Genomic DNA, 25,769 nt, shown 5'->3' on the forward strand with positions numbered 1-25,769 from the left:
TTTACTGTTTATGTTTCAGCTGTGTTTCCTCAAGGTATTTGATATTTGTTCACATGTGGCATTGTTTGAACAAAAAAAGCTCAGCTAGAGTGATGTGACTAGTGTCAGATGTAGAGTTGTAAGTTCTTCACTAAGTTTAAGCAATTGTCTGCTATATGTTAAAATTCTGAATTTTTTCTCTTATTTGCCATTGGTTTTTCCCATTAAAACATTTGTATATAGTTCAGATTATTGATTCAGTGTGCAACCATACATTATCTGAAAATTAAGAGAGGATTTTTACACGTTCATGTAGAAGTGGGTAATAGATTATTTAAAGCTTCAATCGACTCCTGTATGTCTGTGGACACGTCGTACAGTAGTTAGATATCTTCTGTTAACATTCATAATACATACATTTTCATATTTAAAAATACAAAATAAAAGTAATTTAAAGAATCCTAGGAGCTCTCCAGATCTTTAACAAATTTGGGGACAGTGTTTCAGATTAGTCTAAAGAACCAGGGCCCGGACTAACTGTCAAGGTACATGGATATGAATTCCTCAGAAAGAGTTTGTTGAACTGAGGCTTTGGTTCAAGTTTGTCCCTGGTGCATTTGCAGTCAGAAGGTAGACAGGAAATTAGGCTTAACTATGTACTTTATATGCTGAATCCTGTGAATACCATTTTGGCCTTTCTCCCCTGGTTTATCATAAAGGGATAGATCTGAATAAATACAGTGTTTATGTATGTGAGATTTTACAAACTATTGTTAATCCAAGAATGGTTTGGGCTACCAGTTTGCATATGCTCTTTCATTCCAAGGAAGACTAATAAAGAGCTGGTGGAGGCTGTGGCTGTGATCCCACAAGTTGTTCTGTGCAGACTGATCCCATTGAAGGTACTTGGGCTTTGCACAGGTGCAGGGATATCCCTGCATAAAGAGGCTTGCAAGACTCAGGCCTAAATCATCACTGCCTGTTTGTTAAACAATGTATCTATATAGAGTTCTTCTTAGACTCAGAGCTTGTCCTGGAGGCTGTAGCCAAGAATGCTTTCTTCTTCCATCTGCCTCTGTGAAACACATCGACTTTCTCTTTCAAATGCAGACATTGCTGCAGTTATCTATGTCTTTGTCACCTTGAGATTAGAGCATTGTATGTTGTTCTGTGTGGGGCTACATCTTCAGGCCATCCATCCATAGCTAAATTGGAGCAGATTGTGTCTCCATAAGTGGTGCTTCATGCAGAGAGCACAGTATACTGGTGTTCTGGAGTCTGCACTGGCTTCTGTTTAGCTTCCAAGTGGAATCTGATATTCTGTTTTTGAGCTAAATAGTTTGCTGCCACATTAACCAGCATAGGTGCTTAAGCAAATGATCTTCTGGCTTAAAAGAGAAGGGTTGATGGCAAGGCTTTTTCCAAGAGGGGTTCTTGCCTGTGGAAGTTGCTCCCCTCTTTGGTCCAACAAACCTGATTTGGTAACCTTTAAGGTATACTGCAGCATTCCTCCTTTTGGAAGGTAGTTAGTTGAGGAATGTAGGGAGGTTGGAGATTGTATCATTAGTATACTGGGTGAGAGTCTTTGTGCATCTAAGAGGCGCAATTCCAAACTCACAGCCCAGAGGATGAGGGGCAAAAGTAGTGTTAAGCCACCCTGGTATCCTTCTGATTGTGGGCTGTTCTAAGGCGCTGTCTAAGGCCTGGTCTACACTATGAGTTTAATTCGAATTTAGCAGCGTTAAATCGAATTAACCCTGTACCTGTCCACACAATGAAGCCATTTATTTTGAAATAAAAGGCTCTTAAAATCGATTTCTGTACTCCTCCCTGACGAGCGGAGTAGCGCCGAAATCGATATTGTCATTTCGAATTAGGGTTAGTGTGACCACAATTCGATGGTATTGGCCTCCGGGAGCTATCCCACAGTGCACCATTGTGACCGCTCTGGACAGCAATCTGAACTTGGATGCACTGGCCAGGTAGACAGGAAAAGCCCCGCGAACATTTGAATTTCATTTCCTGTTTGCCCAGCACAGGAGAGCACAGGTGACCACAGAGAGCTCATCAGCACAGGTAACCATGCATGCCGATAATCGAAAAAGAGCACCAGCATGGACCGAACGGGAGGTACTGGATCTGATCGCTATATGGGGAGAGGATTCAGTGCTAGCAGAACTTCGTTCGAAAAGACGAAATGCCAAAACTTTTGAAAAAATCTCCAAGGGCATGATGGAGAGAGGCCACAATAGGGACTCAGAGCAGTGCCGTGTGAAAGTCAAGGAGCTCAGACAAGCCTATCAGAAAACAAAGGAGGCAAACGCTCACTCCGGGTCAGAGCCGCAGACATGCCGTTTCTACGCTGAGCTGCATGCAATTCTGGGGGGGCCGCCACCACTACCCCACCTCTGACCGTGGATTCCGAGGCGGGGGTAATCTCATCAGCCACACCTGAGGATTCTGCGGACGGGGAAGAGGAGGAGGATGAGCTTGCGGAGAGCACACAGCACTCCGTTCTCCCCAACAGCCAGGATCTTTTTCTCAGCCTGACTGAAGTACCCTCCCAAGCCTCCCAAGCCAGTACCCAAGATCATGACTCCATGGAAGGGACCTCAGGTGAGTTTACCTTTTAAAATATAAGACATGGTTTAAAAGCAAGCATTTTTTAATGATTAATTTGCCCTGAGGACTTGGGATGCATTCGCGGCCAGTACAGCTACTGGAAAAGTCTGTTAACGTGTCTGGGGATGGAGCGGAAATCCTCCAGGGACATCTCCATGAAGCTCTCCTGGAGGTACTCCAAAAGCCTTTGCAGAAGGTTTCAGGGCAGTGCAGCCTTATTCCGTCCTCCATTGTAGGACACTTGACCACGCCATGCTAGTAGCAAGTAATCTGGTATCATTGCATGACAAAGCCTGGCAGCGTATGGTCTCGGTGTTTGCTGGCATTCAAGCAACATCCATTCTTTATCTCGCTGTGTAATCCTCAGGAGAGTGATATCGCTCATGGTAACCTGGTTGAAATACGGGAATTTAATTAAGGGGACAGAGGTGGCCGTTCCTACTGGGCTGTTTGCCTGTGGCTGAAAAGAAATCCTTCCCTGCAGTTAGCCAAGTGCGGGGGGGGCGGGGAATTGACGCTGAGCTTTTCGCCTGTGGCTAGCAGGGATCTTCCCTGATACCAGCCACGCGGTGGGGGGAGGGGTACAGCGATCATCCCAGAGAATTGGATGGGGGGGGGGGTTAGTTTGTTTTCTGCTGCTGAAGGTTAACAGGAAAACCGCAGCAGTCAACGGGCTTTGCTTGGTATGTGGGAAAGGAGGGCGCAGAAACCGAAAGACAATGGCTTACCATGTCCGCATGCAAGCCGAATTCTGTTTCCCGGACCTGCGTCTGTGATCTTTAACACCAAAGCCACAGGCACTCAATATTAAGATGGAAAATGCGACCCTGTACTGAAATCACATGTGCTATGTAATGTGAATAGTGTTGTTCACCGTGAAAGAGTATAAGCATTGTTCTGTAAAATGTATCTTTTTAAAAACTTCTCTCCTTTTTTCCATCCCTCCAGCAGCTGCAAATTTTTCAAGCCTCCCTCCTCCGTCCCGAAGGCTATCTCAGATAAGGCGGTGGAGAAAGAGGACGCAAGACGAGATGTTCTCGGAAATAATGGAATGCACCCACAATGAAAGAGCTCATTTGAATGAGTGGAAGGACACGGTATCTAAGTACAAGAAAGATGCCAGTGAACGTGAGGCCATGAGGGACGCTCGAGATGAGAAGTGGCAGGCTGCAATGCTGGGGCTGCTGCGTGCTCAAACGGACATGCTCCGGCGTCTGGTGGAGCTTCAGGAAAGGCAGCAGGATAACAGAGTGCCGCTGCAGCCGCTGTATAACCTCCCTCCCCCCTCACCATGTTCCATAGCCGCCTCACACAGACGTGTAAGAATGCGGGGGTGGGGGGGAGAGGCTCCGTGCACCCTCCCAGTCCACCCCAGTGGACAGCCCAACCAAAAGGCTGTCATTATATTGAATTTTTTCAGTGGCCTTTTACTTCCCTGCTATCCTCCTCCCAAACCCCACCCGGGCTACCTCGTCGGTTCTCTCCCTATGTTTATAATCAATTAATAAAGACTATATGATTTTTAAACGATAGTGACTTTATTTCCTTTAAAAGCAAGCTGTGATTTAAGCGGGGAGGGTGGTTTGCTTACAGGGAATGAGTCAATCAAGGGGGCGGGTTTTCAACAAACAGAACTTTCACACTGTAGCCTGGCCAGTCATGAAACTGGTTTTCAAAGCTTCTCTGATGCGCAGCGCTTCCTGGTGTGATCTTCTAATCGCCCTGGTGTCTGGCCGTGCATAATCAGCAGCCAGGCGATTTGCCTCACCCTCCCACCCCGCCATAAAGGTCTCCCCCTTACTCTCACAGAGATTGTGGAGCACACAGCAAGCAGCAATAACAATGGGGATATTGGTTTGGCTGAGGTCTGACCGAGTCAGTAACGAGCGCCAGCGACCTTTTAAATGGCCAAATGCACATTCTACCACCATTCTGCACTTGCTCAGCCTGTAGTTGAACAGCTCCTGACTCCTGTCCAGGCTGCCTGTGTATGGCTTCATGAGCCATGGCATTAAGGGGTAGGCTGGGTCCCCAAGGATAACTATTGGCATTTCAACATCCCCAACCGTTATTTTCTGGTCCGGGAAGTAAGTCCCTTGCTGCAGCCGTTTAAACAGAGTAGTGTTCCTGAAGACGCGAGCATCATGAACCCTTCCCGGCCAGCCCACGTTGATGTTGGTGAAATGTCCCTTGTGATCCACAAGTGCTTGCAGCACCATTAAAAAGTACCCCTTGCGGTTTATGTACTGGGTACCCTGGTGCTCCGGTGCCAAGATAGGGATATGGGTTCCATCTATCGCCCCACCATAGTTAGGGAATCCCATTGCAGCAAAGCCATCCACTATGACCTGCACATTTCCCAGAGTCACTACCTTTCGTAGCAGCAGCTCAGTGATTGCTTTGGCTACTTGCATCACAGCAGCCCCCACAGTAGATTTGCCCACTCCAAATTGATTCCTGACTGACCGGTAGCTGTCTGGCGTTGCAAGCTTCCACAGGGCTATCGCCACTCGCTTCTCAACTGTGAGGGCTGCTCTCATCTTGGTATTCTGGCGCTTCAGGGCAGGGGAAAGCAAGTCACAAAGTTCCATGAAAGTGCCCTTACGCATGCGAAAGTTTCGCAGCCACTGGGAATCGTCCCACACCTGCAACACTATGCAGTCCCACCAGTCTGTGCTTGTTTCCCGGGCCCAGAATCGGCGTTCCACGGCTATAACCTGTCCCATTAACAGCATGATCTCCAAAGCACCGGTGCCCGCGATTTGATAGAATTCCATGTCCATGTCCTCATCACTCTCGCCGCCGCACTGCCATAACCTACTCCTCGCCGCCTGGTTTTGCAGGTTCTGGTTCAGCATAAACTGCACGATAACGCGCAAGGTGTTTACAATGTTCATGACTGCTGTCTTGAGCTGAGCGGGCTCCATGCTTGCCGTGGTATGGCGTCTGCACTGTTCACCCAGGAAAAAGGCGCGAAACGGTTGCTTCCCTGGAGAGGGGGGAGGATGTACCCAGAACCACCCACGACAATGTTTTTGGCCCCATCAGGCATTGGGATCTCAACCCAGAATTCCAATGGGCAGAGGAGACTGCGGGAACTATGGGATAGCTATGGGATAGCTACCCAGAGTGCAACGCTCTGGAAATCAACGCTAGCCCCGGTACATGGACGCACACCGCCGAATTAATGTGCTTAGTGTGGCCGCATACATTCGACTTTATACAATCTGTTTCCAAAATTCGAATTCTGTAAATTCGGATTAATCCCGTAGTGTAGACATACCCTAAATTATAACAGCTTGACCCTGTTTACCTATGGACAGCAGCGCTGCTCAGAATCTCCATAGTGCTACATGGTGCAACCTCACCCCCAATACACCCCTTATGCCGGAGCATGTGAGGAGGTGCCTTCTCAGTTCTTGCACCAGGGGAATTTTATCCCAACTGTATCCAGAGGTTGAGCCTCTTTATGTGGCTCTGGCCCCTTTACCCAGTGTAAAGGGTCCAGAGCACGGGTGAGGATCTCTCTTACTTTTTGGACAAGCAGTATTCTGGATTGGAGCAGATTATTTGTGTGACTTTTGAATTTTTGCATTTGTATTGTACCTATTATATTACTATTATTGGAATTGTTATATGAATGCCTGAATTTTGGGATAGATACTCTAAAATAAACCTAAATCAATAAATCCTGAAGGAAAAAAAATCAGGATTTGTTGAGGAAATGGTATCTGGCCCTTAACTATTGAAACATTAGCCAGTTCCATATAATAGAACAACTACTAAAGTTTGGTTACTATGGTATATTATTCAGCAAGTACAGAATATATTGTTATATTATTTCACAGGAGCAGCCAAACATACATTTGGGAGTCTTCAGAAAGTTCCCAAATTACAAGAACAAAGTGTAGTTGCTGCCAGAAAGCTGGCTGACTTATCCATATTGTGAGCTCATGCAAAACTACTTAGCATATTTTCTTCAGTCAGCTCTACAAAAAGCAAATATTAATCACAGTATTACATTCTTAACCCTTTCAATACTATTTTGCTCGGTAAATTTGTTTGTCAGGTCATTTCCCTTAGGTTATTTTTAGTTTAACAACACCTAAAGCTTTTATTCAAGTAATGTTATTCATGTCACTAACTTCTGTCTAGGTATTTATAGTCCTCTCGCCAGCACTGCATAGTGTTACAGATGCTTGGAAACAGCATGGAGGTGTGGGAATAATTCCTATATTTCATGGTATTATACAAAACTCAAAGTGCTGTGCAGAAGAGCAGTGCTATTGTCTAGCTGTTTGCATAATGTTACCATTATTAGACATTGGCTAAGGAGGCTGTGTTTTGTTTACAGGGCTTGAGGCCTTTTATTTTCTGAGAAGTTGAGTGGGAGTTTCTTCAAGAAATAAATTTGAACCTGCAAAGCTCAGTATGACTTAGGGGGTTTGAAGCTTAGACTATATGCAATGTGTTTGTTCTGGTCTGTCAGTTTCCTAGACAGGAATGGTGGTAAGCCAAAGGCTGGCTAAGTGATCAGACAGCTCAACTTGTTGTGAAATGTTGGCTCCTTCTTCCCCAGCTGTAGCTATCCTATGAAGGAAGAGGACATAGAAAATCTGTTATGTTGATTTGATATGTTCCTGCCAACTTCCAAATGTAGGACACAAACTCAAGCTGGGATACAAAAATAATAAAACAGGAAGCTCAAAATGATGTGGGATTAGTTTGATCACAAACATTTCTTATGACATCACATGAATTTGCATTTGTGATAGGAATAATTTACAAAAGGATAAAGTGAGATCATCAGGGCCGGCTCCAGCTTTTTTACCGCCCCAAACGGTGAAGCGAAACATTAAAAAAATAAAAAATAAAGCCGATCAGCGGCACTTCGGCGGGAGCTCAATCGTGCCGCTTCATTCTTCGGCAGCAATTCAGCGGCGGGTCCTTCGCTCCCTCTCTTCCTCTTTGGCGGCACTTCAGCGGCAGCTCTAAGAGGAAGAGAGGGACTGGGGGACCTACTGCCGAATTGCTGCCAAAGACCTGGACGTGCCGCCCCTTTCCATTGGCCGCCCCAAGCACCTGCTTCCTTCGCTGGTGCCTGGAGCCGGCCCTGGAGATCATGCCAGGTTTGTGTGGCATGGATGTCATTTAATGAGGTATTTCCTTGTAATGAAGGACAGTTGAGATGCGTGATTGGGACTGGCAAGCAAAACTTCCAGGTTTTATTTCCATATATAAATTAGTAGGTATGTGTGTCGTCTTTTTGGCTGGTTCTTTCTGGTAAAAATTAGTTTAAAGCTCAAATTGGAACCTCTACTTATGGTATATCTATTAGTGGTTCACAAAACACTGACACTGGCATTCCACCTATGTTTACAAGTTATTTGGGTTGTTGAAAACTCTGGACAGTTTGCCACTCATCTAAAGTAAAGCCACATTATGAATACTTAAAAGATTTTTCTATCATACTGCCATAGAATGTTAATTAAATGTTTATTCCATGTTCATTACTATGCAATGTAATGTGTGTCATCACTGTAAGGTTAGTGTAGTGCATGATGTTAGCTATCAGTATACTCAAACATACAAATTAATCCTCGCTACAAATTTACTAAAAAAGCAAATGTTAAACAGCCCTATTAAAGCAAGCTTTGTAACCTAATTTCATACTTCAATAGACAATCTAAAACCACAACTCTGAAAAGTAAATTTAGGATACAAAATTATAAAACTTAAAACCCAGTGATAAAAAACTCAAGATTAATGACAAACAGGGTTTTGGTTTTGGTTTTAATTACACAGACAAAAAGGAACACAATTTGTTCCAAATGGGTATTTAACTCCTCACCTCTCTGTCTAAATGTTTAGTGCATGAATAGAACTATCATTTCCTTAATCCTGTTCCTTCAAAAGAGCCTATGGGGGAGCACAGTGATGGTTATTTGCACTGTACTATGTTTATAATCCTTAATTCAAATTACATGCTGTTGTGTGACGTTTAGGTTTCCATATTATTAAAATGGAGAGATATTAAGAGGTTAATGACAGCTTTTCTTTGTTTAGTACGAACTTTCTCTTCTCTCATTTCCCTGTCTTTTGATTGACAGCAAGTGACAACTGTGTGTTCTTGTCTGGGTGAAGTACTGAAACTACACAAAACTGTTACTGGTAGTATGGATTGACATCTGAAAAAGCCAAGAATCTGGAAAATGAGAGAAGTAGAGTACCAGCAAGACACAGTGACATTGTCTGTAGGAAGAATAAACCCTTCTTCAAATATTTAGCACTTGTATACGAGTCTTTTCAAGTCATAATTCTGAGGTTGGGTATTATTCTCATAAATATTTGACTGTGACCTATGATATAGGAACAGTGGTCTATGTGATCAATGCGTGACCTTTAGTCCATGTCCACATGTGGCTCACATCTGTCCTAGTGACAACCAGTTGGAATAACAGTTTAATATTTCTGCAGAAGCAAGCTCCTGAAACCATGCTGAAAAGTATTTGTCTTCCCAGGTACTCTCTCGCCTGTTTTTATAAATTGGTTCTCAGAAAAAAAATTCCTATATCAGGAAAACAATGCTAGAAGGATTCTAGCAAAAATAATATTTCAGCACAGTTATTAATAGACTTTTCTTTGCAGTACCTGACTACTATCTTGTAGTAGGTCACAGATTTTTCTGGTGTCCATTTTGCTCCCTCGGTCAGATGGTGTTTAAATGTTGCATAGATGCTTGAATGTTGCATCCAGTACAGTCCTTCTGGAGGACTGAGTTTTCAACTTTACTAGGAACTAGGGACCTGATTCTGCAGTGTGCGAAGTACCCTTGACTCTTATTAATGTCAATAGGAGCTAAGAGAGCTCAGCACTTTGCAGGGTTGGGCATCAAGAACAGAAAAGAGCTAATGGTCTAAGGATAACTATCAAAACCATTTATCCTACATGGTAGCAGGGAAGAGCCATTATGGTACAGAAGTTAGCCACAAGGGTCTATTATAAAGATAATTTTTACTGAATTTCCCTACTTTAGCAGAACCTCAGTAATATTTTGATATCATCCTCATGTATTGATTATTTCCCCAGTCTCAAATGCAACTTGTCCTAACTTTTACTTGTTTTATTTTTTTAGGTCATATTAGATTTTTTGTTCTAAATAGGATATGAAATTATCTTACATTATGGAGCTTTTGGTGGCAGCTTATAAAAGGAGTGCACATTTTATGACATGCTGTTTTATATGTATATACAGATGCAACAACTTGAGAGACAAGTTATTGATGCAGATCGTCAAGCAGAGAGAGCTTTTCAGCAGGTACATTTAAATTGAAGAAGTACAGTATGTCTGATAGCTATTGTTGGATGGTGTATTAGAGCAATGTTAGCAAAGGTGACTCAGCAATATTACTATATGTCCTACTGTAGATGTTTCCTAATAGATGTTGTAACATCTTGGTTTGCCACCCAGTTATGGGTCTGTCTTAACATATAGTCATACCTATCAAAACAAATATTAAGTGCATGTCTTGAATCTCTTTGTATAGTATTTTTCTTCTGTATCTTTTTCTAGCTTTTGATAAGTGATGCAAATGTAAAACTAACATGTAAACAAAAGGGAGAGAAAACAGTCCTGACAGTAGCAAAACCATAAAAATATAAAATTAACATATTTGTGCCTTAGAGCCATATTCTCAAGTAAAAGTACCATCACTAATTAGGAGAATTCTCCAATTGAGCCCTCTTTTAAAGTTTTGGTAGTCCATGGGATTAAGTAGTCCACACATATTAAATTTAGGTTGTCTTTGCTGTCCCAAAATGAAGATGTTTTATTGACTAAAACCAGTGTCCCTGATGGAAACCCAAACAATGCTATATAAGAATGTGCCTCAAAAATTAAATGAAATCATTCGTAATATAAAGTGTAAAAGCATAAAAAAATCACTTCATATGGAATGCATGCATTCATTGTTGCAGTAATTCAAATACATGCATAGATCTCCTCAAACAAAATAGTAGGAGTCTGAGCTACAAGGTGAAGCCACTTCCTGTCAGCTTTGCCGAGACCATCAACGTCCATTGAACTTAGTGGGAGTTGAGGGTATTCCATTGCATTGCAAGACCAAGCCCTTGGTTTGCACAGAAGCTGTATGTTCTCAGCTTCAATTTGTTATACTCCACTAATGAATCTCCCAATTTGCTTTACTGATTAAAAAAAAAATCAGTTTAAAAGCACACAGGAATTGTTAATTGGGAGCAGCATGAATCACTGTTTCCTGGTCTTTGCTAGTCTGTCTGTACATATATATTAATGATTCATTGATAGTGAGTGCTGTCTTTTCTCTTTAACAGTGCTGAAAGGATTTATGGTTTCATTTTCTTTGGTGAAAAGTGTCTGTTGCCCAAGTTCAGCTCCTCTCTCACATGCTAGAATTTGAATTATGTTTATATGAGCAGTGGGAAGAGCATTTCAAGGCTGAACACAGTGATCTGCTGAAAGTGGGCATGTTCTGCAGTTGGGGTTTGTAAATTGTTTCTCTTTGTTTATAAATTAGTATAAACACTAAACATCTGACTCAGGAATGTTTTCTGTGGAGCAAAGATAGGTCCTGTACTATGCTCTGTAGTCAAGCCTTAAAAGGCTATATATACCACAATTATTTCTTTCCCATTTTGATATTTGAGTGAATTTAGCATTAATATTTTTTATGCCACAGAAGCACCCAAAGGCCTCAATCAAAAATGCGGCCACATTGTGCCAGGTGTTTACAGAAACAGAGGAAGACAGTCTCTACGCCTAAAAGAGCATATAATCCAAGAACCGTTTAAGCAATAACCCTGAAAATTAGACAAAAATCCTGGCTATGGTCTCTGGCCTCAGTTCAAGAAAGCATCTCAGTTTATGTGTAACTCTAAGCACATGGTTAGTGCTTTCTTGATTTGGAATGTATTTAAACATGTTCTGAGTGTTTTCTCATTCAGGATCTTGGTGACTTGGATCAGAATGCATTCATTGACTATGAGCACGATCTTTATAAGAGTCATAATTTTAATAAAATAATACTAATTATTTTCATGTGTGCTGTGTTTAAGCAAGACTTTCAAAAGACTTCACAGACCTTTATTTATTAAGCCTCATAACAGTCAGATGAGGGAGGTAAGTGTTTCCAAGATAGTCATCATATTCTTCCCCTTTTACTATCTCTAATAGTTTTATTTGTTATGGAAGCAGAAGTTAGAACTGATGTTAACAAAACCTCTATGTGTTAGCAGTGCCCTCGCAGTACTATTGACTAAAGATCAAGTATGATCTACAAAATGCTCTCATCTCTGATCTATTTTAGCACTTCGCAGCACTGGGTTGAGCCTTTAATGTATGGTAAATTTTATTATGACTTTTATGATTAAATGATTAAAGTTACTTAGGGTGTTGTGTTTCACCTGCTGAACAGGTGCAGATTATGGAAGAGAAATTAAAAGCAGCTAATGTTCAGACTAGCGAATCGGAGACCAGGTTGTATAAGAGGTGTCAAGATCTGGAGACTCTGGTACAGGAGAAAGATGACATTATTCAAAACTTGGAGCAACAACTTGAAGAACAGGTTAGGAATAATTCGGTGACCAAAAGGCATGTTATTCATAGATTCTTAATTGTGTGTATAAAAAAGTAAAGAATGGTATAAGAGAGATAAGTTTAAAACTCTTTCTCATTAGCTGATTATTGATAAATGGCCTGATGCCGTAAAGGTAATACATCACATGTTAAATTACGAGTCTGGACTGAGGAGCAAACTCAACTGACTTTTCCTGCAGGAGGTGGGGCTGAGATGGAGTTGTCTACTGGAAGGTTTTTTTTTTCCAGTTGTGGTGGGTCAGAGGAATGAGATTCTCAAATTGAGATGAGGTTTCCTTTGTAAGAACATTTGATTGGTAAGTAGGATGGACTCTGGAGAGACATTTTTCTTCTTCCTCCTCCTCCAGGTCTCCCTTTGAGAGAGATTTTCACTTTACCTAGTAGGACAGCAGCCTATGTGAAAAATTCCATGAAGGGTTTGTTCAAAGAATTTACCAACTCTTGTATGCTAGTGGCAAAGAGACTGAGATGAAACATAGCTAGAAGTAATCTACAGAATTTGCATTATAAGATGCTCCTTAGATGGGATGGAATACACATTGGAAAATATATTTTATCTTACTATTTCAGAAGCAAATCAGAATACAAGAGGCAAAAATCATAGAAGAAAAAGCAGCTAAAATAAAAGAATGGGTGACAGTCAAGCTCCATGAGGTATGAGACGTCTCCTATGATATTTACCGTACAGTGAACACATAGTGTAACAGGCCAGAGTTTCTGTGTCATACAAGGAGAGAGATCTCAGTGAAAAATGTCTACCATTTTCCTGTGGTGCTGTATTTATTAGGCCTAAAAGGAAAAAAACCTCAAAATTCCCTGTCTCAGTGGAGGCATGAGAGAAAAGGGAATTCGATTAGGCCAGCCTGGGGGATGGCCATTCCTGGGCTTCTTAGGGACACGTGCTTTGCCTCCCTCTTCCCCCTTCAATTGCACAAAGTGCTCATGTGAGTGTTGGGTGGCTTTGGGGTGGCACTGTCTCTGCTTAGAACTCGCTATTCCTTAGTTTGGAGGACACAAGGGGGACTCATTGTCACTCCTTGCCTCTCACTTGGGGTAATAAAAGGTCCTCTGGGGCCACAGGCTGCCATTTTTGGCCCCCAGCATTTGCTCCTACCCTCATGTTTAATGCATTTTGAATTGCCATTAAAAGTAAAAAGCCAATCTAGCACAAAGTGAAATATTTTAGTAGCTAATATGTGAATTATTATATATTGACATCTCTGTATATACATAAAGCTAGTTAAATGGCTATATACTTAAAGTACAAAAGTGGGAAGAATGTTTATCATAGAAAACGCATACTATTCTGAATGAACAAATCCATAATATTAGGCCTCAATTAAGATTAGCCCTGCTGCTGCTCTTATTTAGCTCAAAAGGAAATGGCAAGAAAATTGTGTCTTCCCTCACAATGTAATGACTTGAAAAATTGTTTCACTAATGGAGGAGTTTAAATTTATATCCTTTCAGTTAGAGGTAGAAAATCAGAACCTTCGCTTGATCAACCAAAACCAAAATGAAGAGATGAGAACAATGCAGTCTAAACTGCAAGGTAAATAGCACATGTCCTTTGAAATTTGCTCTAAGTTTTATATAGTAATGCATAGGAGTAAATCCTGCTCACTTTATGCATCTGAGTAGTCTCATGGAATACTTTGATTTCAATGGGAATTTGTCCCATGGACCATTTGACTTTAGACTTTGCTGGCACTACATGTGAATGAGTAAGGCAAGAAGTATTTGGACCTTTATAAATAGTCATTTGTTTCTGAATGTATGAATATTTTCTTAAATTAAATAAGTTCTCAAATAATCTGATTGGGTTGGATTGTTTCATGTCCTCCCTTTGACTTGTTTAATTGTATGATTTGTAGACTTTGAAACATTAAAGGATAGGTGGATATCATTGTTGAACTGGCCCACCAGTCTATGCCATGCTGAGGATCAGAGTTCTGATCAGCTTCTTTTTTTTAACCGCAGCTGCACACATTGAGTTGTCTACAGTGACACCCAGGTCCCTTTCCTGAGTTGATACAATTAACTAAGAACCCTGTAAGATCTCTGAGTATTTAAATTTTTTCCTCCAATGTGCATTACTTTGCATTTGTCAACACTGAATTTTATTTGCAATCATGTTGCCAGTTCACCTACCCTTCTGTAAGTCTCACCTACTCACCGAGCTTCCTCACAGTCCTCCCTGGACTTGACTAACCTAAGTAACTTTGTCATGTGCAAATGTTGCTAGTTTACTACTCAACTCCCTTTCCAGATGATTAATTAATATATTAGATAACTCACAACCTAGCATGGAACCTAGAGGCACACAGCTGTTAACATTTTACCGTGATGAAAACTGACTGTTTATTCCAGCCCTTAATTTTCTGTCTCTTAACTAGTTTTGGATCCATGACAATACTTTGCCTTTCAACCACTGACTACTTAGCTCCTTTAGTAGTGTCTTGTGAAGCACATTGTAAAAGACCTTTAGAAAGTCTAAATAAATTATGTTAACTGGTTCTCCTTTATCCACTACTTTACTGACATCCTCAGATCTCTAAGACAGGGGTGGGGAACCTTTTTTCTATCAGGGGCCACTGACCCACAGAAAAAAAAATCTGTCGCAGGCCACACAGCCCTGGTGGGGGTCATGGAGGCTCGAGGCTTCCCTCAGAGCGGGATGAGCTGGCACTCGTGGCTCCAGCCCCATGTGGGGGCGCAGAGGCTTGGGGCTTCCCCTAGGCTCCAGGGTGGGGCCAGAAATAAGGGATTCAGGGTGCAGGAGGGGGCTCAGGGGGTTGAAGTGCAGGAGTGGGCTCAGGGCTGGGAGTTGAATGTGGGAGAAGGTTCGGGGTCCAGGCTCTGGGAGGGAGTTGGGTGCAGGAGGGGGCTCAGGGCTGGGGCAGGGGGTTGGGGTGCAGGAGTGGATGCGGGGTGTGGGCTCTGGGAGGATGTTTCTGTGCAGGAGGGGGTTCTGACCTGGGGCAGGAGATTCAGGGTGCGGACTCTGACCAGGCAGCGCTTACCTCAGGCGGCTCCCGGTCAGCGGCACAGCGGGGCTAAAGCTGGCTCGCTGCCTGCCAGGGCTCCACACTACTCCCAGAAGTGGCCGCCATGTCCGTCCCCTAGGCGGAGGGGCCAGGGGGCTCTGCACAGTGTGCATGGCCCACACCCACAGGCGCCACCCCTGCAGCTCCCATTGGCCGTGGTTCCCGGCCAATGGGAGCTGCAGAGCTGGCGCTGGGGGCGGGGGCAGCGTGCGGAGCTTCCTTGATTGCCCCTCCGCCTAGGCGCCGAGGCTTGGGGCTTCCGGCCCACGGTGTGGAGATTTACCGCGGGCTGGATGAAATAAGCAACGGGACGGATCCGACCCCTGAGCCGCAGGTTCCCCACCCCTGCTCTAGGAGATCAGTGAGACACAATTTCTCTTTGCAGAAACCATGCCGGTTAGATCCTATCATATCAATGATCATGATCTTTCAGATGTTTTCTTCTATTTTTAATTATAGTTTCAACCCATTTACCAGGTAATAATGTAAGGCTTACTGGTCTGTATTTTCCCAGATCACCCATAGAGCTTTTTAAAATATTCCAGTTTTCTAGTAGAGTAGTTGTTTTTTAAATGAGATTACACATTTTTGCTAGCACCTCGATCACTTCATACTTCAGCTCCTTCAGTACTCATAGATCTATACCATTCAGGCCTTGTAATTTATTTTTTTTAAATGATCAATTTGTTCCAGCACCTCTTCTAACATCTCAGTGTCTGATAGTATTTTGTCTTTATTACCAGAAAAGAGCAGGTCTGGGGTAGGTATCATCCTCTGTGGTAAAAACAGATGCAAAGAAACCATGTAGCTTCTTAATAATGTCCTTGTCTTCCTTAATTGTGCTCTTGATCCCCCGGTGATCCGGAAGATCCACTATGTGTTTTTCCTAAATTACTAGTATTGTGGCTATATTTTGTACCATAGGACATCTAATCCAGTTCTGCCTTTTTATCCAGCCATTTTGGGAGGACTCTATCACAAAGATCTTGACAGTTCTCTCTTTTTACTCTTTTCGTGTTTAGAGTAGGAGTTACCACATTTTTTTTAAAGCTATCAGTCTATAGTTTTTTTGTCACAAAGAGTTTCCTAGCTCTGATTAGTGAACATTTTCCTTTTCTAGAAGAGAGTGTCATTAGGTTGAGCCTAATTTTTATTTTAGACCTATTCTTCTCAATTATCCTTCAAAAATCTGAAGAAATATGGAACACATTTAAATCCTTGCATGTTTAAAGTTGATCTGCTTTTATCATGTTTGGGTGTATACTGGATTGATATGTAGGCTGAACTGCAAACATAATACCCAAGGTTATTCTGCTGTGACTTTATTGTCACTATCTTTTTTACTCTCTCTCTCCCAAAATACATCTTTCTGTTGTAAACTTTTTAAAATAAATTGTTTTTCTCCCCTCTTTTCTTTCTAGATGGAGAATCATGTTTCTTTAGTAAGTGGAAATTTAGTTTGCGAGTTTGGTATAGAGAGGATTTCAAGAAGGTTTTTATTTCTAATATCAAAATATTTAGTTTTATTACGGTTTTTAAAAACGATAATATACTTAAGACTGTGTAAGAGTAAAACCTATTAGCATATGCCGTCATAATCTGTTAACACTAAATTTATGAATTATTACACTTGCAGAAATTATGGGGAAGAAATGTGTCCCTTCAACACATAAACCTGGGGAAGGCCAGCGACTAAGCAGTTTGACTTTTGGATGCTTTTTGAACAGAGCAAGAAGTCCTCAGCAAGCTATTAAATTTGATGAAATAAACAAATCATCATGTAAAGAATCAGAATTAAGCGACGGTAATAACATATTAGGTATTTATCCCTGATCTAATTTTATTCTGGAAGAAATTAGTGGGAAATTAAAATTGCTTTAAACATAGCTATGTTCAAGAATAGTCTTCTTCAAAATAGGACAAAAGGACTTCAAAAAGGACACTGTGTAATCTTTGTTTCACACTCATCTCTCTCGCAAGACAGTCTGTATTATTAGAAATCTTCTGATGTAGAATTAGTATATTGCTTAAATATTTTGCTGTTAGCATACACTAATGGATCACTGCTGTAACCTTTAGAAGAGGAGGTTGCTTTTGGGCCTTGGATTAGATTATCCCAATTTATTCTATAGTGTTCATTAATTTCAGTAATATCAGAAAACAAGATGCAGCCATATAGTGCAAAAGAGGTTGTAAAATTAACTGTAATGAGGGGATATACTCAGAGCTGTTAGTTGACAAGAAAAAATAATGAAATCCATCTAAATATATGTTCAATTTGTTTTTCAATTGATACATATTACTTGATTTAAGACTTCAATTTCAGCCTACACTCTTAATTAACATACTCTAGGTAGGGAGAACATCTAGCAGTATTAAGGCCTCAGTCTTGCAATTTGATCTGCTGTGGCAGACCTTTATGACTTTGCAGAATTTCACAAGTCTCTGGGCTTTGCACAGGTGCAGGGCTCCGCCCCTTTGGTTTCAACTGCAAGATTAGGGTCTAACTTCAAGAGATTTCTTTTTAAAGTTCATGAAGGAATGAGCTAAATTAAATATTCACTCTAAGTTTTTGCATTCACTTTTTCCATTTGTTTTCTATATGTTAGCACTGCTATCCTAATGTCAATTTTAAACCCAAGCTCAGCAAGATAAACTCAATATATTGTAATTAAAATGGGTGAGATAATGGCTTGCCCTGAATACTAGCACAAAGAAGCAGTAGCATAAGACACCCCCTTCCCTGTGCCTGTGCACTTTACCACCATTTTCTGCAACTGCACCAGCTTGAATCCATTCTGCACCCTCTCCCCACCGCAATGTGCCTGCCCAGTGGTATAGTTATGCCGACACGTTGGGGTGAGTACACTGTGACAGATATAGACACAATGTAGTTTATTTCCTCTTTGTAGCAGCAGGGAGACCGTGACTCCCTGAGAAAATAGGATGGTTACTCCTACTTCTTATTCCCCATTTGAAGTCTTAAAACATTGCTTGTGACATCAAATTTACTTTACAGCTGCTAATTGTCCTGTTCCAAATAGGAAATGAGCAGTTGGGACAGATAATATTTCTATAGACCCTGTCATTCAAGGATCCTAAAGCTCATTACAAAAGTGAATACGTATCTCATTTTTACAGATGAGGAAACTGAAGGACAAAGTTTTAAGTGGCAGGGTCAGAAACAGAACCTATTCACCAGAGTCCAAGTATCCTGTTCTAACCACTAGACAGCAGTGCTATACACTAACTCTAAATGATCATGTTTTAATGTAATAACAAAAATGGGGGAAAGAGTTACAGACAATACAAGCAGAGTTATATCTGAACAGAATGTCTTTTCCTAAACATTTTCCTTGAGACATCAGTGGGTCTTAAGTGTTCAGCCCTGGGAGTGAAACAGTGGCATGCAGAAGGGATTTCTAACTATAACATAGAAACTCAGAATATTTTGATTCTTAATCTAATCTTCACACTTTTTCTTTCCTACATTTGAAAAGCTTTATAATCTTTAAGATTTATTAATGTGGGTAAGTGCATGTGTCCTCTTCAGCATAAAAATTTTTGCATATCTGGTTTCTTTTAAAGTTTGGCACATCTCGCTCTCCCTTCTTGTTCTATTCATCATTATTATCCTTAGTTTTTTGGATAGACCACTAAATATAAGAATGGTTTCTGTTACAGTTCCTTGGTAAATGCCATTTCTACTTTCTTTCAAGTATATGTTCATAACTATCCCTATTGACATTCCAGAATATGTGTAGTATTTTCCTTCAGGTTTGTTTTTACAACATGCACCAAAAATTAAATGAACTTAACTTTAACTACATTAAACTTGCAGTTCTGATTATAAATTGCTTTAACAGCTAAATTTATTAAAAGTAATTTTGTCAAATTCATGTATTTCTTTTCTAGAGAAAAAAATCCAGCAAACATCTCTTGCTGCTCTTGCACATGAGAGCAATAAAGGTCAGAGGTCATTACAACAAAGCTCCTGTGGATCAGAACAAAATAAAAATACAAGAACAAGCTATTCATCAAAAGATATAGATAGTAGTATTTCAAAGAACTCATGCATTACAGGAAGTGACTGGAGCTCAGATGAGGATGAAGGAGGTAATAAAAGACCAAAATCCAGGCGTGCATCTACCCTTTCAAGTCAGACATCTGAAGAAAGCACAAGATACAGCAGAATTGGGAGTGAAATGTATTTGACAGCATCTGACGATAGTAGTTCTTTATTTGAAGAGGAGAGTTTTGCAGTTCAGAGATCCGAGCACAAAAAGCTGTATTCCTGGCAGCAAGGATCTCAGCGGAAAAGTCAGAACAATCCACTTGGAAAGAGCAATTCTGAGGCCTTACATAGAAAAGACCAAGATAGCTCTTCAGATGAACTGAATAAGAAATTTCAGTCTCAGAGATTAGATTATTCATCATCATCCAGTGAAGCAAATACCCCAAGTCCAATTTTAACCCCTGCTCTAATACCTAAGCATCCAGTCGTGACATCTTCAACAGATTCTCAGTGTGTGACACAATCAAATTCTCCATCAAATTTGCCACCTCCAAAGTTGCGGACTCCCAACGTTTTTAGTATAAGTGTAGCATTGGCAAAAAAGCACTTAAGCCAACCCCAGCTGAGTTCTGACAGAATGTTTGATAGAAATAGAAATGCTATAAGCATGATACGGCCCTTGAGACCTCAGGAAACAGACATCGACCTGGTGGATGGGGAAAATACTGACATTTTAGAGAAAATGGAGATTGATTATGATGGAGCATTTACCTATGACTCTTTTGAGGCACAGAGTGCAGAAGACCAGGAGTCCAGTGATATAACAAGGAAGGCAATTAGCAACAAACCCCCTACTCCTCCTCTGCATCGATTCCCCTCCTGGGTAAATATAATTAAATATTTTTTACTGATTTAAATTAACTCATTTTGTTGCTTTTATTACACTTTTCTCTCCTGTACCTTTCTCATTCCCTGTGTCTATGGTGGGAATATGATTTGTTGGCTGAACACCAACTGAGATTATCAACTCCTCAGAATCAAGTTCAATTTTAACACCTATTCTAGGATCTTGTATTTTTTCTTTTGCAGAAGAATACGGAATAAATCATATCAGTGAAATATTTAAATGGCATACATTCAACAGCCATTCTCCTATTCATGGGCTGATGAGCTCTTTGCTTTGAAAATGCCATATAAAAATACATAGCCATTTTTTTGTATGTAGAGAACCAATTTTTGAAAAAGTCATATCTAATTTTCATGTGTTCATTTGTGCACACCCAGTTAGATAATGACTCTAACCACTGACTTTTTTTTATGACTGTATAACCTAGGAGTCCTGGTTCCAAGTCCTTTGCTCTAAAAACTAGGCAATACAATCCAGGCCAATAATTTGTGAATTAAAGAATTGTAAATATAGATTGGCACAACAGACCATATTTAAAGAAGTTGTTAGTCCCGTCGGTTGTTCAGAGAAATTTCTTAATCTGTAGTAGTAGTAATTCACTGATTACAGAAGAATTTTACACTTCCAGTGAGATATTTAAAAAAAAATGTTTTAAAATGTAAGAGAATTAATATACAAATTTTACATCATGACACAAGGGGTCAGACTTTAATACTTTGTTTTAATCCTCTCCTTAAAATTATTTAGTTCTGAGCCAGCTCCTTCCAGGCTGAGAATGTAAAGTCTTCTTTTGCCAATGATTTACCTTGTTATGCCCACCTAGTGCAGAATCTGAAATCATAGGGTAATACAAGTACCTGGCCTGTTGGTGCTGTGGGGTTAGGTCAGAGATGAACTATACTTTAATGTTGCTTTAACAGTTTGTGCATGTGAAGTTTTTCATTATGGGTTTTTGCTACCATAGTTTGAAAAGCTTTTGGTGAAAAGCTACTTTCATAGCCTCCCTTTGTAGATAACATCTAGTCTTCTAGTATAGAATGTCCTCTCCCAGTTACTCTTTGAGGAACTGATTTTAGTATTCAAAGCAAAGAACGCCCTAGTACACAGGAAAGAGTTGTATGGGAAAAGGTTGAAAGAAACCACTGGTCTGGTGAGTGGTGTAGACAATGTCACATTTCAGCCACCATTGATAACTCTGCTATATCACATATTTGTAGCAGTGTGAGGGCAAAGGGGAGGTTTGAGGAAGAAATACCTTTCATTTCCTAATATCTACAGTAAAACATCTCTGCTTTTATGTTAGGAAAGCAGAATTTATGCTGTAGCCAAGTCAGGTTTACGAATGTCTGAAGCTTTCAACATGGACTCTTTTAACAAAAGTAAGTGGGTCTTTGTACCAACAGCCAAAATCCTCTGCTTACTGTAATTTATAAGGGGCCAGTTGTCCCAGGTGCCTCTAAAATATGCCTCTGAAGATTTCTTTGGATTTTTTCTTTAAGATATGGTAAAACAGATTTAACCTTTCCATTATTTCTATCACCTATTCTTGAATACTTGCCTCTTAAGTACAAATTCATTATAGTCCTTAATTCCCTATAACTTTCTTTGGTGAAGATTATATAACCAGACATCAAAAGAGAGAGAATGTACTTACGTTACAAAAAGACTAGTGGTCCTGATTATGATTTTCTCATACCCCATTACTCCAGTATAATTTAGGAGTAACTGAAGTGAAGACAATAAAACTACAGTGGTGTGACATCAGAATCCAACCAAATGTTTTAAATAATTTTGAAGGGTAATTTTAAAAAAATGTGTTTTATGCTATGTATTTCAGGTACTGCTTCTATAACTTCGTATACCATATCTGGACTATACACTTCTTTGATATACAACAACATGACCACTCCAGTCTACACAACTCTGAAAGGGGTAATTTTATTGTTGTTTAAAAGAAAGTTGTGTGAAAAGCCATACTGTTAGGCTCCACGTTCAAGAACTTGGCATTTTATGCTTGATGGCACGTTGCCAAATTTGTCATAAGATCATGTTTAGAGACCATAAAAAAACCAGAAGTAATGGAAATGTCAGATGTCCAGAAAATAAATTGTTGTTGCTTATAAAGTGTTACAAGCCTGTGTCAATTTTTGTTGTGGCCCTTACTGGTTTTCCCAGGCCTTGTTAATTATTGAAAGAGCTGCATTGTGTGCAATGCTGTAATTACACGTTTAGATCTAGAAGGATCTTTGTGTCAATGCCAAAGCTATTTGTTTTCAGAAGCTTGCAGAATCTAATCAGAACATTATTTGTTTCATGGCAGCCTCTTGTAATTTGAAGAGATGTATGTTTTTAAACAGAAATGATGTAATAGATAGGTGTTGGGGGGGTTCAGTTGAATATTGCTACTTATGTGCCGAATCCTGGGGCCCAAGAAAGAACTGCAGTACAATCTAAATGCAGTGGAACCAGTAGAGTTCCAGTGCTGTGCAGAGGTAATGCAGATGCTAAGAGCCCATAAAGGCCATCCCTATCCTCCATATGCCATGGAGCTGTGCTGCATGAGAGCTTTATCTGCTGTAGCATGCAGAGGAATTTGGGGTGTGGCAGGGCAGAGCTATGTGACTGGTGGGTCTGATGTAAATGGGAGCCAAACCCACCCCCTCCATGAAAAGCTGCAGTAGGATCTGTGGAGTGGCTCCGCTGGCATTTTATAACCTGGGACAAGGAGGGCTGATTGCTACAGATTGTTGCTACTGATTGCCCCCTACACAAAGCCCATTACTTGCCAGTGTAACTATTGAATGTACAGGATCATGTCATACAGAGCCAAATATTGTAATTGAGCAGAATACCCTTTCCTGATGAAACTGGCAGAACTAGGGTTGCCAGGTGTCCAGTTTTCAACTGAACACCTGGTCAAAAAGGGACCCTCCCCAACCCTTTCCAGCCTGGTGAAAATGAGCGAGTGAGCGTCGGGGAGAGCAAGTGACGGAGGGAGGGGGGATGGAGTGAGCGGGCTGGGGGCCTCAGAGAAGGGGCAGGGCAAGCGTGTTTGGTTTTGTTCGGTCAGAAAGTTGGCAACCCTAGCAGATACACATGCTGCAAAAGCATTAATGAGTTTCTGTATTCTGTCAAGGAGTGACCCCACACACACCCTGCCGTGCAAATGATTCCTGCCAAGAACAGGAGTCATTTGTACATGCATGTTTAATGTTGGATCAGTGCTGTCTCACTTTTAGCCCTGCCTCAGAACATTCCCCCAGTGTTAATTTCAATGAGGGCCTATAGAGAAGCCTCACCATAGTTTTGAGTTAGCCAACCTGGCTCCACCTCAGTCTGCCGGAACACAGGTTCTCCAACAGGCAGTAGTGCACACCTTCAAGCAGAACTTAGACCATAGGTGGCTGCTAAATCATACCCTCTGAGTTTTATTTGTAAAGTGAAATATACTCATCCTCATACTTATGTTTTCTTGTTGGTGCACCAGAGAGAAAGTTTGGTGGGTACTGGGGCACAAGGTAAAGTTTAGGTATTTTTAAGCTGGTTTAATTTGCGTTTTTTGGTTTTTTTTTTTGTTTTACATCTCTTGTGGTAGTTGGCCTAGTAAGATTTCCTGGCAACAATGCTAGTGCCAATAATTTTAGTATTTATACCACCCTTTATTGTGGGTGATGTATATCATTGGTAGTAGGGGTTTGATTTGGTTTTGCTTTGTTTTAATTGTTGCAATTAAATCTTTAGCATGGTAGGCATCTATAGTGCCTGTTGCAGCAGTAGGCTGTTTTAAAAGCCAATAAAATAAACACATCCATAAAATAGTATATTTTGCATAAAGTTTCAAAGAATGTGTGTTAATTTCTGTAGAAAGCAACTCAAATAAGCAACAGACCATTCTTAGATGACTCTTCGGGATCAGAGGAAGAAGACAGCTCCCGATCCAGCTCACGAACCTCAGAATCAGACTCTCGAAGTAGAAGTGGCCCAGGTAGCCCCAGGGCCATGAAACGAGGTGGGCAGAAACCATAAAAACAAATATTTTGAGACGCTTAATATGATTTGTAGCATGTGCAATGTTTATTCTTTATATCAATGGATTTCTCCTTTTGAAAATATGGATGCCTTGAACATGGATCTAGCTTGTTTGTTATACTTTTCACATGTCAAAGCTGAAACCAAAGCAAACTGGCAGGAGAATGGGCAGCTTTCCTTTTTATGACTACCAATACTTATATGTATTTCTAAGGCATTACTGTAGTATCTTCTTGTCATTTGAGGGGAAAGATGAGTTTGTGATTAAAGCACAAGGTGCGGTGTCAAGGGATCTGGGTTCTGTTCCCTGCCCTGTCATGGATTTTCCGTGACTTTTGACTGTAACTAGATGGAATAACTCAGCAGAAAAATATAGTGAGAGTCAGCAAAATCTTTTCCTTAAGTTTATAATACAAAAGTAATAATTTAACCTAATCAGACAGCAGAGGAATTCAGTTCAGTTCTGTGATCTCAGAGTGTGAAGCCCACCTTCTTAAAGGCATTCTCCATCCTCTCTGCCTCTAAAGCAGTCAGTTTTACAGTGCATCCCCTGAGACCTGTGCAAAGAGAGGAAGAGGCTGAGCTGAAGTTAGTCCCTGGCACACAAGTGTCTATTACCCTCCATTTGCTTGTGTTTTCCCCATCTGCAAAAAGGGAATAGCACTTACCTACCTCACAGGGGTGAAGTGAGGCTTTCTTTTCTGTTGGTAAATTGCTTTGAGATCCTCTGATAGTATAGTGATACAGATATCAAAATATTATTGTTATTTACTAACTCTGATTGGACAAGGTCAGTGGCTAACTAACTAGAGTTTCACTTATGTCACACTCAGGCACATGTAGTCAATGGATTAACAGAATTTGAGTGCCAACCACAGGCCCCCGTTAAGTTTCCACAATAATGATGTGCCTTGCATAGAATGTATACAACATTCTTGTTTTCTAGAATTGTCCTTAACCTAATTCTTTCTCCCCAATTTGGTTTGGTTGGTTGGTCCTCTAATAGGGTGAAACAGAATATAACTGTTAAAGTGCTCCTATTCTGGCAAGTATTGAAGCCCTCCCTGGCTGGGTTTGTTTCTCTCATACCAAATTTCTCTACCATGCCCACTGCCCTCTAAGATATCTAAGGGCTTACTTGCACTGATGTAGCTACTCCTATATAGCTACACCTATGCTGTGCCAGTGCAAATCCATGCTGTAGTTGGATTTCACTAGTGTAAAAGGGCTTAAAGTCTTTCCCTCACTTCCCTGCCAGGTTTATCTTTGCTGATAGCTAAGTTGATACCCGTCGAAGCTTTGGGCCTGAATTGCTTCTCACGCTAGTTTCTACACCAATCTAACTTAGTTGAATGGATTAGAATCACTGCGGATTTACAATATTGTAGGCAATAGTGGAATCTGGCCCATTATTTCATGCTGTCTCTCTGGAGACTCAAGAAGATAGCCCTGCATTGTTTCACATTCAGAAGTCTTTCTTCACAGCCTTTAACATGTGTTCTTATTTATAATGCATAATTTGAAGATTGTGGGATT

General features: G+C 40.8%; 1 protein-coding gene across 1 annotated transcript in view; it reads left to right on the forward strand.

Moving 5' to 3' along the window:
- The window catches only part of PLEKHH2 (pleckstrin homology, MyTH4 and FERM domain containing H2), a 113,519-nt gene that overhangs the window by 38,406 nt on the left and 49,344 nt on the right, over positions 1 to 25,769 (forward strand). The window contains exons 3-11 of the mRNA XM_029911745.1: positions 9,857 to 9,919; positions 12,054 to 12,203; positions 12,806 to 12,889; positions 13,706 to 13,787; positions 16,919 to 17,101; positions 19,198 to 20,180; positions 21,508 to 21,583; positions 22,042 to 22,136; positions 24,069 to 24,213. Of these exons, the coding sequence (XP_029767605.1) occupies positions 9,857 to 9,919; positions 12,054 to 12,203; positions 12,806 to 12,889; positions 13,706 to 13,787; positions 16,919 to 17,101; positions 19,198 to 20,180; positions 21,508 to 21,583; positions 22,042 to 22,136; positions 24,069 to 24,213 (1,861 nt within the window). The remainder of the gene's footprint in view (positions 1 to 9,856; positions 9,920 to 12,053; positions 12,204 to 12,805; positions 12,890 to 13,705; positions 13,788 to 16,918; positions 17,102 to 19,197; positions 20,181 to 21,507; positions 21,584 to 22,041; positions 22,137 to 24,068; positions 24,214 to 25,769) is intronic.

Source organism: Terrapene carolina, unplaced genomic scaffold (genome assembly GCF_002925995.2).
Source record: "Terrapene carolina triunguis isolate 2854851 unplaced genomic scaffold, T_m_triunguis-2.0 Scaffold120, whole genome shotgun sequence".
NCBI lineage: Eukaryota > Metazoa > Chordata > Testudines > Emydidae > Terrapene > Terrapene triunguis.